The 13,964-nt window shown below is 30.6% G+C and overlaps 1 protein-coding gene across 2 annotated transcripts; it reads right to left on the minus strand.

Moving 5' to 3' along the window:
- Nucleotides 1-971: 971 nt before the first annotated feature.
- LOC115725737 (grpE protein homolog 2, mitochondrial) lies at nucleotides 972-3,646 on the minus strand. Of its 2 annotated transcripts, XM_030655331.2 has the most exons (6): nucleotides 3,240-3,646; nucleotides 2,517-2,709; nucleotides 2,245-2,432; nucleotides 1,953-2,120; nucleotides 1,491-1,619; nucleotides 972-1,337 (listed from the first exon to the last, which is right to left on the minus strand). In XM_030655331.2, exons 1-6 carry the CDS (start codon nucleotides 3,375-3,377, stop codon nucleotides 1,263-1,265), a joined length of 891 nt encoding a protein of 296 aa, XP_030511191.1. In that variant the 5' UTR covers nucleotides 3,378-3,646; the 3' UTR covers nucleotides 972-1,262. The 2 variants fall into 2 exon arrangements, with proteins under 2 accessions (XP_030511191.1, XP_030511190.1); XM_030655330.2 differs by having other exon boundaries at nucleotides 2,245-2,709.
- Between the last annotated feature and the right edge of the window lie 10,318 nt (nucleotides 3,647-13,964).

The raw sequence follows: 13,964 nt of genomic DNA on the forward strand, positions 1-13,964 counted from the left end.
TGATTTTTTGTTGATTTTTTTTTGTATAAATCAAGTTCTGGTGAGATTTGAATTTTTTTGAGTTTTTTGTTATTTCTTCATGAACGCTCGATATGTGCTCAATAAAAGTAGTGTCTTAAGGTTAAGGATGAAGTTTCAATGCTACTCGATACATACTTGGTATATGCTCGATAGTTTTACATTACTTTAATCGAGCAATATCAATAAAACAATACAATATTTGTTCCTTGCAAACAATTGAGCAACTATGGAACCAGATCGAGCATAATATAAAATAACGGAAAAAAACATAACCATCGAACCCTTATCAAACTATCATCTTCAAACTTAGGCAAGTTTCTAACCAATGAACTATCGAGCAACTATCAAACCTATATCGTGTACTAAAAAAAAAATCTAAAATTCCATGTTTAATGATGATAACCAATATTCACTAAATTGGATTTTGAATAATTTTTTCACTAAAACTAATATAAACCTACATTCCACAATAGAAAACAATTCTTAACTAAGATTATGCAAATGTGTGGGTTTCGTTTGAGTCTTGTCGTGGGTTTCGTATGGTGGCGAGGGGAAACAGCAACAACAGTGTGGTGGTGAGTGAGGTAGGAGGGCGTGGAACTGTGATGGAAAGTCAATCAATGGGTCTTCAGCGATTGGGTTTCTCTCGGTGACTACTACTCGAGAAAACAAGAAGAGAGAGAGATAAGAGGAGAGACTATTTAAATGACAAAAGTATTATGAGTACCTAGCGAAAGATAAAAGACAAACATTAATTTGATAGGATAACCAACTTTGAATTATTTTTTAATTTTGGCTAATTTTAAGCATAAAACAACAGAATTTTCTGTTTCTTTTTCATTTTAAATTTTATTTCATTCAATTTCTGTTCTTATATTTTCATTCCTTCCAATTAAATACAATCTTACTTACCCAACTTGGCATATATAACCAATCCCATCAAATATACATTTTTAAGCAACAAACAGCGCTTCATTGTTTTAGGTGTTTACAACCCTCGAAGGTGTGTTAGTGAAAATAAAAAGTGTCTCACTGTTTTTACAACGAAACAATAAATAACAGGGCAGCCAGGGAAGAAATAAATGGTTCTATACTGTGATAGAAATTCTAACTAGAAAAATTTATTGTTTATTGTACTTGATACAATTCTCGAAACATTGCAAAATTTTCTTGTTGACACCCGTAAGCCAAGTGAAGCTTGAGATGAGAATCCTCTTCGGCAAAGCTCTATCTTTGCATAATCATTCATTCTCTGCTTCTTGAGTTACACCAACTTCAGCTGGCCGAATAACTCTATCATAAAGCATGTAACCCGACTGCAATACAAAAACATTCAACCAAATCGTCACTTACAAATCCCACTTTTAACTATCTGACAGAATTTAATACAAACCCCGTCATCCCGAAAATTAGAAATAACAGTAGTAACAGTACTAATAGCCCATAACAATTTGAAATGGAGATATTACCTTCAGAACCACAGCTACAGTTCCTGGAGGCTTAGAAGCATCTTGAAGTTGGAAGACCGCATTATGTCTATGTGGATCAAATGGCTCATTAGTAGGGTCATATTTTTCTAGTCCATACTTCCTAAATACCTGAAAGCAAAAGGAACTTGTTAGTTATCCTGCAACCATCAATGATATAACTAAGTTTAGCATTCAGGCACTTTACTTGAAGATGAGTTTAATTCACGGAACTTGTGTACATACCAACAATATGGACTTGATAACTATAAGAAATGTGATGTCAATTACCATTTTCATTTTCAGAGTGTAAGGTCCCAAATTTTCATTTTCATTTAATGAAAACACAACATATTCTAACATTTAACAGTAGGTCCCCTGAACTTAAAAATAAAAAAACAAGAGACTTCTTCAATAAATAATTTGATAAAGGGAGATGTATTGTGCTTAGATGATATCAGTTACCTCTAGAAGTTGTTTTTCTGTCATTTCAACACCCTCTAGAAGTGTTTTTAAAAGTGGAGTAGCCCCAGATGAATCCTTAGATGTGTCAATCTTTGAAAAACTTTCTTTGACAACTGAAGAAGCTCGTTCCAAATTGTCTGCAACATCAAGTAGACTCTTTGCAAAATTCTGCAACAAGATTTTAAGCAATTTGTCAGGCTGACTTAAAACAGGTGAACCAAACTATTATTTTTAACAAGGAAACTATAATGTGAAAACAATATGTAAATGCAAAAAGGATTTGGTACCAAACCTGAATGGCAAATTTCTTTGAGTTCTCTGCTTCACGCCGAGTCCTGTCCATGACATTCTCCATTTCGGCATAGCTTCTCAGGACTTTGTCTTGCATTTTCTCAATCTCTTTATGCTTTTGCTTCAAAAGCTCTTCCTTCTCAGCCACAAGTTTCACCAGATCATCTATGCTCAAATCCTCGTCGGAATCTGAATCAGAAAATGCTGTTCGTTTAGTTCTTCTCCTTGTTTTGACATTATTAGACATAGAAGACTGAGAATCAGATATAGAACCTGAATCTTTTGTCTGATCATCGACATCACTCTGCCCAGAGGCAGCTTCACTGGAGACTTTAGCATCTCCATTATTCTCTGAATTATTCCCCTGCTCTTTTTCAGAAGTCTCAGGGGACGCAGAAGAAGCAAAACCAAATCTTTGAAAGGGAGAAGAACTCAGATGGAATAGAGACACCTGGCCATGAGCCATCTAAAGAATAGGAAAAAAAAAAACGAGTTAGAGGTAAAAAATGGAATTAAATATAACTTTTGAAAACACAAGCCGTTAAACTTCAGCAAGCACATAAGTTAGATACATAAAGTAAGATTAAAGTTGATAAGAACCTTAGTCGTATAAGCTAAAGTTGCAAACAAAACCATAAATCCATATTTCACACACACACACACACATATATATATACATTAGCAAATAGAACTCTATACTTCAGACGCTGTAGTAGTGAAGAAGCCTGCACGTTTAAATATAATGTAATAAGAAACTCAGAAATCCAACCAAGTGTTCTCATCAAAATCTGTTATTGACACAGGGCTCTGATTTATGCGAAGTGAACCATTGTTTTTCTTGAAGCAACATACAACCGTATTTATTTAATTAAAATTGAGTATCGAAAAAGAAAATAAACATTTCATTCTGATTGAAAAATCCACTATCAACCTAAAACCCTAGCAAAACCCTACAGAAAAAAAAAAAATAGTAAACTTAAGTAGCTTTTTACGTACCTTGATGGAGGATTCATTGACAAGGGAATGAAACTGATTGGAGAGATTCGGAAAGTGGTGATTTTGTGGAGAAGAAAGGAGCAAGGAGCTCCTGGGGATGGTCCTGGAGACGCGAGCTAAAACCCTAGAAACGAACATCCCTAAAATAATTGATGGAAAGATGGAAATGGGAATGAAAAATTGAAATTATTTAATAAGGAGCGAGAATTGGATTGTGAGATTGTAGAGAAGGAAAGATTGAGAAGGAGAACAAGGAAAGCGTGAGAAAATATTTAGAGGGAGAGAGAGGGAAGGAGTGCTTGGGGAAGAAGAAAATTAAGTCAGAGAGAAAGTTGAGAGGTTTTGGCTGTTATTTTCGTAATTGACGAAATTGCCCTTTTCTCTTAAAATCGTAAACACCCCATGACCAAATGAGCTTGATTTTCTGCAACATTGTTTAAGTTAATTAGGATTTTTGCTTTTATTTAAAAAAATTATTTATAAAAATGGTTAATTAACAATTTTTCCCTTTGAATTTAGACATATACCAAATTATATCTCTTGAACTTTTTTTGGCATTAAAAATTTCCCCAACTATTGAGATGGTTAGATTTAAGGATTTTTATCTAATTTCATTCAATTTTACTTTTCAGTGAATTTTTATGTACTAAACTATGCTCCCCAGACTTTGATATCTACCAAATCATGCCCCTCAAACTTTGATATGTACTAAATCATATCTCCTGAACTTTCATCCATGTTAGAAATTTTTTACTAAAATTAGACAAAAGTCCTTAAATCAAACAATCTTAATAGTTCAGGGGGAATTTTTAATCGCCAAAAAAGTTCAGGGGGCATGATTTAGTACATGTCAAAGTTCGGGGGGAAAAAATTACTAATTAACCTATAAAAATATACTTGTAAAGTTTTATAATTATAAAAAGAATAATTAGTATGGCGATTGGCAATTCCCCTATGCTCTCTTCGGAAGAGCCTATTCAAAAGATGTGCTCAGAAAGCATGGCTCAAATGGAGGATCTGCTATCCCGAACAAGAAAACTGAAATTCTGTATTTTAATATTCCCAGTTTAATTATTTAATTAAGTGATTAATTAAATGCGGAATAATGAAACTGGTACTGAAAACAGTTTTTCCGTAGCTACAGAATACAACTCTGTAACTCCAGAGAAACCCAGAAAAACAAACAGTGCATAAAAGTAAAAACACACAAGATTTTTGTACGTGGTTTCAACAATCCTTTCAGATTGTTACTAGTCCACGAGGCCACGCCCAGAGATAAGATTCATTAGATCGGTATCAAAAATACAAAGTAATTGACTTATGCATAAACAGACTCCCTCTTATTGTATGCCGCAAACTTGATGTATTCCACCTACTAACTGAATCTTGATAAAACTCCAAGAGCTCGAACTCCCTTCGATCACCTTGAAGAGTGCTTGAATCCTCCCGATTCAAGGCTTAAAGGCTATATCCCGAAAGCCTATACAACCATCTCCCGAAGGTTGTGTGCTTGTATCATCCCGATGCAAGACTTCAAAAGCAATCTCCCGAAAGCTTGTAAAACCCTTCTCCCGAAGGTGTGCTTGTATCCTCCCGATGCAAGACTTCAAAAGCAATCTCCCGAAAGCTTGTAAATACCCTTCTCCCGAAGATGCATTGATGTTCTTCTTTGTTGTAGACTTGAATACAGACTCAAGACAATACAAACAACAAATAAACAGAGTAAGAGTAGAACAACTCTTCTCTACATAACAAAGACTCTCTTTTCTAAAGATATGAAAGTGAATGAAAGAGATACAAAACCTAGCTGCTATAAGATGTATTTATATTGAATATACATCTTATTGACATCTTACATTTGGTCTGAACAAGACCTCAACCCACTAGAAACTTCCCTAAAATAATTCTTCAATCAGTCCAGGAATTTCCGTTTCTGTACCTACAGAATCGTGGGCAGTAACTACAACTTTCCTTTTATAGAAATGGAAAGTTTAGCTCCGGCTTTCTCTTCAAGAAACCTGATCTAAGAAAATGGGAAACTCAACACAAGATCAGATTAACAGCTGGTTAGAAAAGAATAAATGTGTAATCAAAACTTACCATATTTACCTCAATTTCCATAAATAGGAAAGCTTGACAACTTTCCTTCCAAGTTTAGATATACACAAATAGGGAAACCATATTAAACACTCCAGCTGAAATATACATTAAATAATAAAGTATTTTTGTCAATTAAATATGCCAAAAATGGAATTAACAAAAACTAACAGTCACAGATGAGGAAGGATGGGAAATCAATGAAGATGGGGCTGAGGACATTGGCAAATCGTGTCTCATTGGGCGACTCTGCACTTTGAAACCATTTACCTGTTCTTTACTAAAGAATGCAGACTATGGAATTTGGGGGAACTCGATTGGGACCTGAAAATCAAGAAAATAACTGACAAAGCTTTGTTCTTGATTCTTTCTTTCAAAGAGAACAACACGTTAGAAAGGATTTTGGGAAGAAATCCATGGGTATTGAATGCAGGGTTTCTTATCTTAGAAAGAATGAGAGGAATACCCACGGATTAGGAGGAAACTTTGACTTCATTCACCTGTTGGAAATTATTTTACCAGGATCTTAGATCTACTCACAAGTATGTTTATTAACACCCTAAATATGAACTTTCTAAAACGATGAAATAAACACATATAAAGTTAGGAAACCTTACATTGGGTGCAGCGGAATAATATGACTCCTTCCATTCAGATATCTAGCCCTTGATTCCTTTCTGTAGCAGAGCATTATCAATATCTGAACCTGGATCTCTTTCTCTGAATCTTTGATGCTGAAACTCCTTCTTGCTGAAAGTCTTTCTTCACGATCTTCCTCACTATGATTGAGGTATCACTTGCTGTGTGTGGGCACTACTCATACACTAAGTATTTCAAAATTTAAGGAAGAAGAAAGAGAGAGTGGGTTCGGCCAGAGATAGGGAGAGAGAAGGATCAGTTTTTTCTGGATCAGAAGTGTCAGAAGAAAAGTGTAATTTTCTTGAAGCCTTCACTATCTATTTATAGCATTCCACTAGGGTTAGGTTTGAATTATTTGGCATTAAAATAATGAAAATATCAGTTTAAATTTCCTACAAAAGTGGCTAGCCATGCTTAGTGGATTTGGGCCTCACTTTTTGCAATTTTGCAGTTTTATCTTTTCTGCATCTGATTTTCTCAAAAACGCCAATTTTCTAATTCAACCATTTAAATGCCAATTCTAATTATTTAATAACTATATATAATTATTAAATAATATTGTCATTTATCATATTTATTAATTGAACCATACAAAGTATCATAATTAACAAATATGCCCCTAAAACTCTTTCTTTACAATTTCGCCCTTACTTAGTGAAAAATTCACAAATAGACATAGTCTAATTTGAGAATTATAATTGATTAATCAAAACCAATTACATGAATCTTACAAGCAATATTATCTCAACTAGTGCGGGGACCATGGGTCTATATAACCGAGCTTCCAATAAGTAGATCAAGAATTTATCACTAAAATTCACTAACTTATTAATTCTTCGTTGAATCCACGCATAGAACTCAGAATTGCACTCTCAGTATATAGAATGCTCTATATGTTCCACCATATAGACACATCATTAGTTATCCATTGTTATAATCCTAATGTGATCAATGATCCTCTATATGAATGATATACACTGTAAAGGCATTAGATTACCGCTACACCCTACAATGTATTTATTCCTTAAAACACTTGACCCCGTATAAATGATATTTCAGCTTATGTGAAATGAGTACTCCACCATTTATGTTCGTTTGGTCAAGCTCGAAGGAGATCATCCTTTGCTTACTATTCGCCAGATAGAAGCTATAGATTCCATGTTTATGTTAGCGCTCCCACTCAATTGCACTACCGTGTTCCCAAAATGTACGTATCACCCTGACCTAAAAGTAGGCTTAACTAACAAATCAAAGAACAGGAATAGCCTTTCAAGATTGAGCCTAATCATAACAGGATTAAGAACATTTGATCTAGGATCAACTAGGCGATATTGACTTGAATAGATATTACGGTAAGTTTAATAAATCTAAGTCAAAGTTCAATATCGGTCCCTTCCGATGCATACTCCATGCATCCAACCTGAGCTTTACTTTAACCAATGCTCTGGAAAGAACATAGCACTTCTCCAAATGCAAGTAAACTCTGTCTCCAAATGCAAGTAAACTCTGTTGTAGATTATCATATCAGTAAAACCCTATGTCTGATAAATCTAGGAAACTTTATTCACATAGTCATGTTTACTTTCCAATGTGTTGACGGCACAATAAATAGGATCAAGTATGTGAAAAGGGTTTCAGATGAATTTATACATTATGTACATATAATCATGAAATAAATCATGTGAACCATGCAACATTAAATGTTATTTCTGATCTATATTAATAAGTAAATCTGATTATATTGAAATGAGTTTTATTTAGGGCATAAAACCCAACAAACTCCCACTTGCACTAATATAAAACAAAAAGTGCGTTTCAAATAATCTCAACACCTTGATATACAAATCAAGTGTAGTAGTAGTAAACTCCTTGTAATAGGACCTGAAAGGTTGAATTAAACACAACCTTTTCTCCACCATTACTCTTCCTTTAATCACAAAATCATTGATGATGTGAAATTCCTCTCTATATGTCTTACTCTCTTGGGATACTGGATTCTATACCTTTGGCAACTACTTTTGGTTAATCAGGAAATTAACACTAGTAGTTTAGGCAATTTGGAATGGTGCCAAAAATGTATAGAGCTTTCCTTAGACTGAATAAGTACCTTTCCTGTAGCTTTAACATTCAGTCCTCTCTGGTAGACCTAGAGACTTCAGATAGTTTTTTACACTTCTCCAAAATCACTATTCCACCCCCAGAGTAACCACCATCTTATCAGAAAGATTTACTAGCACAAAGGCAAATTTCAAAATCTGATATGGTGTAGTCTAAGAGTTTTAAACACACCCTTATAGACTAACATATAGTTCCTCTTCTTAATCTTAAGATTTACTTGATTGTCTTCCAATGTTCTTCTCCTGGATTAATCTGATACCTACTCATTACTCCCACTCAACAGCAGGTGTCTGGTCTAAGGCATACAAAAGCATATCTAAGACCTCTCACTGTTGATATAAGAAATTCTTTCATGGCTTTATCTTTTCTGGAATAGTTGAGACTTTTCCTTAGATAAATAAAATCTATGTCTAAGAAGTTGTGAAGCTTCTATAGATTGCCATTAGAAAGGAAATGCTTCAGCATCTTACTAAAGTAAGTTGCTTGCATTAGAGTAAGTAATTACCAGGTATACCACAAGCCATAGGTTTAGATAAACTCAAACCTATAATACTAGGAACAGGAAGTTTGTTAAGTCCATAGAATAGACTTATTAACTAAAATTTCCTTTTATGTCCTTGTAATAGAAAACTTTAGGTTATTCCATGTGAATGGATTAAACCATAGTTCTATTGGCTTTTCTTCTTAGTTTCTTATCTTGACAATCCATTACTTGTTTAAACTCACAATGGATTTTAATCACTAGTGTCTCCCAAGTCATAAGAAGGTGAGTTCAAAGAAACTCTCCCACTACGACAAGGTACCGTGAATTATGTCTAAGAAAATAAATGGTATTAACCTCTTTGGTTGTGACAAGACAACAGAGGCAGTGAGATCATCATATGTCAAATAAGATGATAGAACACTTTTGGAATCAAGAAATAAATATCTCCTTTATTTGCTACTTGATTTTCAGACTTAGTCATTTTCTTAGAAAAGTAGTATTTTTTTGAACAAACACTTTTTTATCTATTGACCATGGGATGGTCCACCCCTAATCACTTAGAATAGCTAACAAACCATAATTAACAGTTCTAGCTTTTCTTAAGATTTTGATTAGGTCATCCATGAATCTAGTAATTATTTCCATGAAGTATACAACCATTACATCATTCTGAAATTGTATTACCATAAAAGGATTTAGGCAACGACTAGTAACTAATCATCAATATGCAACTCGAAATTTCTGGGGAGGTAAGTTTGGATATAATTCAAAAATCAATTTAATGATCTTTGAACTGCATATCTACTAACTATTTCTCCACCCCTATCAGTTCGCAAGATCTTTAACCATTTACCTTAATGGTTTTAACCATTGCTAGAAATTAATGAAATTTTTCAAACATTTCAAATTTCTTTGCTAAAAGGTATAATCTAGAGTTATCGTTTTAAGAATACAACGAAAAACTCATATCCACCCCTGAATGTACATCCATCTGCGAATGAGATGAGCTACTTTCAGTGGATATAGGCATATTAACTCTTTGCAGAGATTGATCTTGTCAAATCCACTATGAACAAGATACAAATGCCATAGATTAAAAAAAATGTGGTAGTGTCTATTGATGACATAGGTTTAGTTACATCAAAGAGTTCTTAGAATACTGCAAGTGGATCCTGGTCACAGAATACCTAACTCATATTCCATACAGTTTTAATCCATTAATAGAAGATGGATATTAAACACTTGAGAAAGTGTAACTGTATTGTATTCTGGAATTAGAAATATAAGAAAATTTCTATTTGGAATCTAAAATTAAAGTCAAAGACTTAAATTTATACCAAATATAATGAGTAATTCTATCTTGGACCAGCACTACTAATACAAACTCTAAGTCAGATTTGCCCATACAAGTAGGAGATTTCTAAGATTGAGGATTTATATCAATTGGGAATAGAATTTCGGGATTATAATCATTAATCATATGCGTCATTTAATTTCTTAAGTGAAAATATAATGACATGAAATGATTTATAGACCATTCATCCAATGATATATTATTGAGCTAATTCGAAATGAATAAGCTAAGAGGAATTAGGATAATTTCGTTTATAAATAAGAATCCAACGATGCTTCGATTAGCGAAAGACAAAGTAATCTTATTTATGTAATCTTCTTGTTTCATATTGTAAAAATACTAGTCTAATGTGTCATCAATTGGTGAACAGCTAGATGTTGCATATACAATATTTATCTTTCGAGATCTTACACTATTATGTATGTCTAATGGTGAAAATCCACTAGGGATTTATCTCATTAGAAAAACAAACATGTTAGACCAATAATGAAGATTCGAAATTAAACTACAACTTAATAACAGAAATAACATGGTTCAATATAAATTCATACACAATTCAGAAATTATAAACATATAGCAAGTAGGAATGACTAGTGAAAATACTAAAACATACAATCCTAAATAATTTCCAAGGTTTTCAACAAACTGATATAGTGTCCCGGTAGGCGAGAGTCAAAGTATCATTTATTGAATAGAGTTGTCAGCTCATCTAAAATAGAAACCATTCTAGCAACCTTTTATTCGATCAAAATAAGAATCCAACGTTGTCCCGGTAGGCGAGAGTCAAGGTTATTCTTATTTTATGAGCTTCCACCATTGTTTCATGTTTTATGAGTTTATCTCTAAGTAGTCACCGTAGGGGAGAGTATAAATAGAGACGAAAACTCACAAAACACTTATCAAATGAAATCTTACGGTGTTAAATGCGTTCAACGAATAACCATCCATAGGGGGACGAAGTCTAGCGTCTCGAGGTTATATTGAAAACATTTAACTTTTGTAAGAGCAACAATGAAGATCGAATATCTTAATAATAATCAAGCCCATTATTTAAAGTGAGTTGTATTTTCTTTGATTCTCTTTATTTAATTTATTTATTTTAAATATATATTTATTTAAAATTTCCAATTTAGAATGAAAAATTCTAAATATAAATTTTTATTTAATATTTATAAATTTTACTTAGATGGATATGAAAATAACATGAATTATTTCCATCTTAGTAATAATTTCCAATAAATATTTAGAAAAATATTCAATTTAAGTTGTTACAAAATTAATTTACAACTCAAATTTAATTTTCTATAAATATATATTACATTTCGAAAAATTAAAGTATTCAAGGATACAATTTTCGAAAATGCAAGTTAAAATAAAAAATTAATCCTGGAAAAATTATTCTAATTTAATGTTGGCCCAAAATTAATTAATAAAATTAATTTACAACAAAAAATATAATTTTCCTATTTAATTAAATATATAAGAAAAATTTCAAATATTTAAGTATGGTGATGAAAATCAACTTAAATATTAATTTTCTATTTAATTAAATACAATAGAAAAATACTTCAAACAAAAATATCATCTATCTAGATTTTTCTTTGACTAATTAATTCAATTTCTAATAATATACTTTAATTCAATTTATTTTAATTAATCATTAAATGAAAAAATTATTGATTTAAGTTGGTCCAAAATTAAAATAAATAATTTACAACTTGAATCTACTTTTCAAATAAAATTCGAAATTCCAGCATTTAAAAAATGCAATTTCGAAATTTGATTAATAAAATAAAGAAAAAATATATTTTGAAAATCATTTAAATTTAGTTGTAAAAATAAATTTCAACTAAAAATAATTTTCTATTTAATTAAGTGTCATGAAAAAGAAATATTTAAGTATGATGATGAGAATCAACTTAGATATTTAATTTTCAAGTTAATTAAATTCAAGAAATAAATAATTAAGTGTAGAGAAGGCTTAATTATTAATCTCTAGTTTAATACTAGGAAAAATATACTTAAAATAAATTGTACCAAAATTAATTATATAAATAATTAATTAATTTCACAATGTATAATATTTTCCTTTTAAATATTAGAAATAACAAGTAGTCTAGAAATAACTATCTAGAAAATATCTTATTTGACTAAGTATCTTTTCCACAAAATTTGAAAAAAATATCTAATTTAGGTTGTATTAGAAAAAATCTCGAACCTAAATATTTTTCAAATTTAAATTTAATTAAATATCAAAATTTAAGTTGTAACCACTTAATTTGAAAATATTCCATTTTAAGTTAATATTCGAAAAGATATTAACTTAAAAAATATCTAAAATATTCCATTTTAAGTTAATATTCAAAAAGATATTAACTTAAAAAATATCTAAAGAATCTTAATAACCAATGCCTAAAATTCCTCAACTTAATTTTGAAATTTTAAATCCAAAAGATATTCAAATTTAAGTTGGTTAGTTGAAGATAACTAAATATCAACTTAAATAGGAATATTTAATGAAAAATTTAAATTAAGCTCCAGAAAGAATCTAGATGATTATAATTCTATATTTAATTAAATACAAGAAAATACATATAGTTTAGCTTAGAATAAAAAATTCTTTAAACTATAATTTTCTTAAATTAATTTCAAAATAAATGAAATTAATTATGTTGCTAATCAATTTTATTAGGTTAAACTAGTTTAATTAACCTAGTACAGTTATTCAAATCAGGCAAATGGGCCTTCACAATTGGGGTGGTTCATGTGAGGGGGTGCTGGGTTCAGTATGTCGTACCCACTACTATGACTTCCAACTCTCACACAAGGCCCAAAAGAGAGGAATTTAACCTTAAAATGAATAACTGTTATTAATTGAATAGGCCCAAAAACTAAATGGGCCTAAATAAAATCTATCAAGAACTATGATATTTTATTTAGCAACAACAACCTATATGCATCTATAATGAAATTAAACACATAGGCTCACACAGGCACACTTTGGATGGGTCCTATCATGTTGCTAGGTCATACACAGATGAAAGAAGATTGTAAATATACCTGTTACAAATTATTATCTTGACCAATGGAGCCATCAGATCAATAGATCTGGCAAAAGGAAACCATGGCTATTCGCAATCAAGTAATAATAGGTTTTGAAAACTTACACACAAGCTAAAACACATACTCCTGCAACAAGGTTAGCTGGATAGTTGGATGTAGGATTTATTTAATTTTAAATTAAATTATTAATTTCGAAATAATTAATTAATTAAAATATTTATTTTCGAAAAATTAAAATAAAATAAAAAATATTTCGAATTTTTTTTAAAAAAAATTTAAAATTAAAATTAAACCTACAATTTTGAAAAATTAGGTTTCAACCAACCTAAATATCATTTCAAAATTTGCTAACTACTTTTAAAATTTAAATGTTATTTTATAAATAAAAATTAAATAAAAAATTAGAAAAGATAAATGAATATCTTTTTCAGATTTTAAATGTACTTTAAATAAATAAAATAACAAATTTAAAAGTTAGCAAAATATCTTATATCTATTTAAAATTACATGATTATAGTTATCTTATTTTAAATTTAAATAAGGTCAAATTATTTTAAAAAAAATTTAATTTAAAAAATTTAAAATCTGACCTTAAATTTAAAAATAAGATAAGATATAATCAAATTTAAAAATAAGATAGATAATTAAGCAAAAAGATAGATACTAACTATTTTCAAATTCAAATTACACTAATATCTTGAATTAAATTTAAAAAATATTAAATTAATTCAAAATGATAATTAGAATTGAATTAGGAATAGTAATAGTATAAATAAAGAACTACACAAAAAATCAGAACTTAATTCCATGAAAAAGCATGAAAAATCGAAGAAAAACGAAAAAATTGTGAGATGTACGGACAGTTTTCGCGATCGCAGGAAAATTTCAGCACAGCTCCGTTTTTTTCGAATCTTCAAAAAAATCATAACTAATTCAAATTAAATCGAAATTGAGTTCTGCAAAAAAATAA

Source organism: Cannabis sativa, chromosome 6 (genome assembly GCF_029168945.1).
Source record: "Cannabis sativa cultivar Pink pepper isolate KNU-18-1 chromosome 6, ASM2916894v1, whole genome shotgun sequence".
Classification (NCBI taxonomy): Eukaryota; Viridiplantae; Streptophyta; class Magnoliopsida; order Rosales; family Cannabaceae; genus Cannabis; species Cannabis sativa.

What these genes read in the sequence shown, in the direction of transcription:
- LOC115725737 (XM_030655330.2), bottom strand. Translation starts at nt 3,377, where the DNA reads ATGTTCGTTTCTAGGGTTTTAGCTCGCGTCTCCAGGACCATCCCCAGG. An exon ending in TCAATGAATCCTCCATCAAG is followed by an intron (nt 2,710 to 3,239) that starts GTACGTAAAAAG and finishes CCTATTCTTTAG; the next exon opens with ATGGCTCATGGCCAGGTGTC. An exon ending in CAAAGAAATTTGCCATTCAG is followed by an intron (nt 2,121 to 2,244) that starts GTTTGGTACCAA and finishes ATCTTGTTGCAG; the next exon opens with AATTTTGCAAAGAGTCTACT.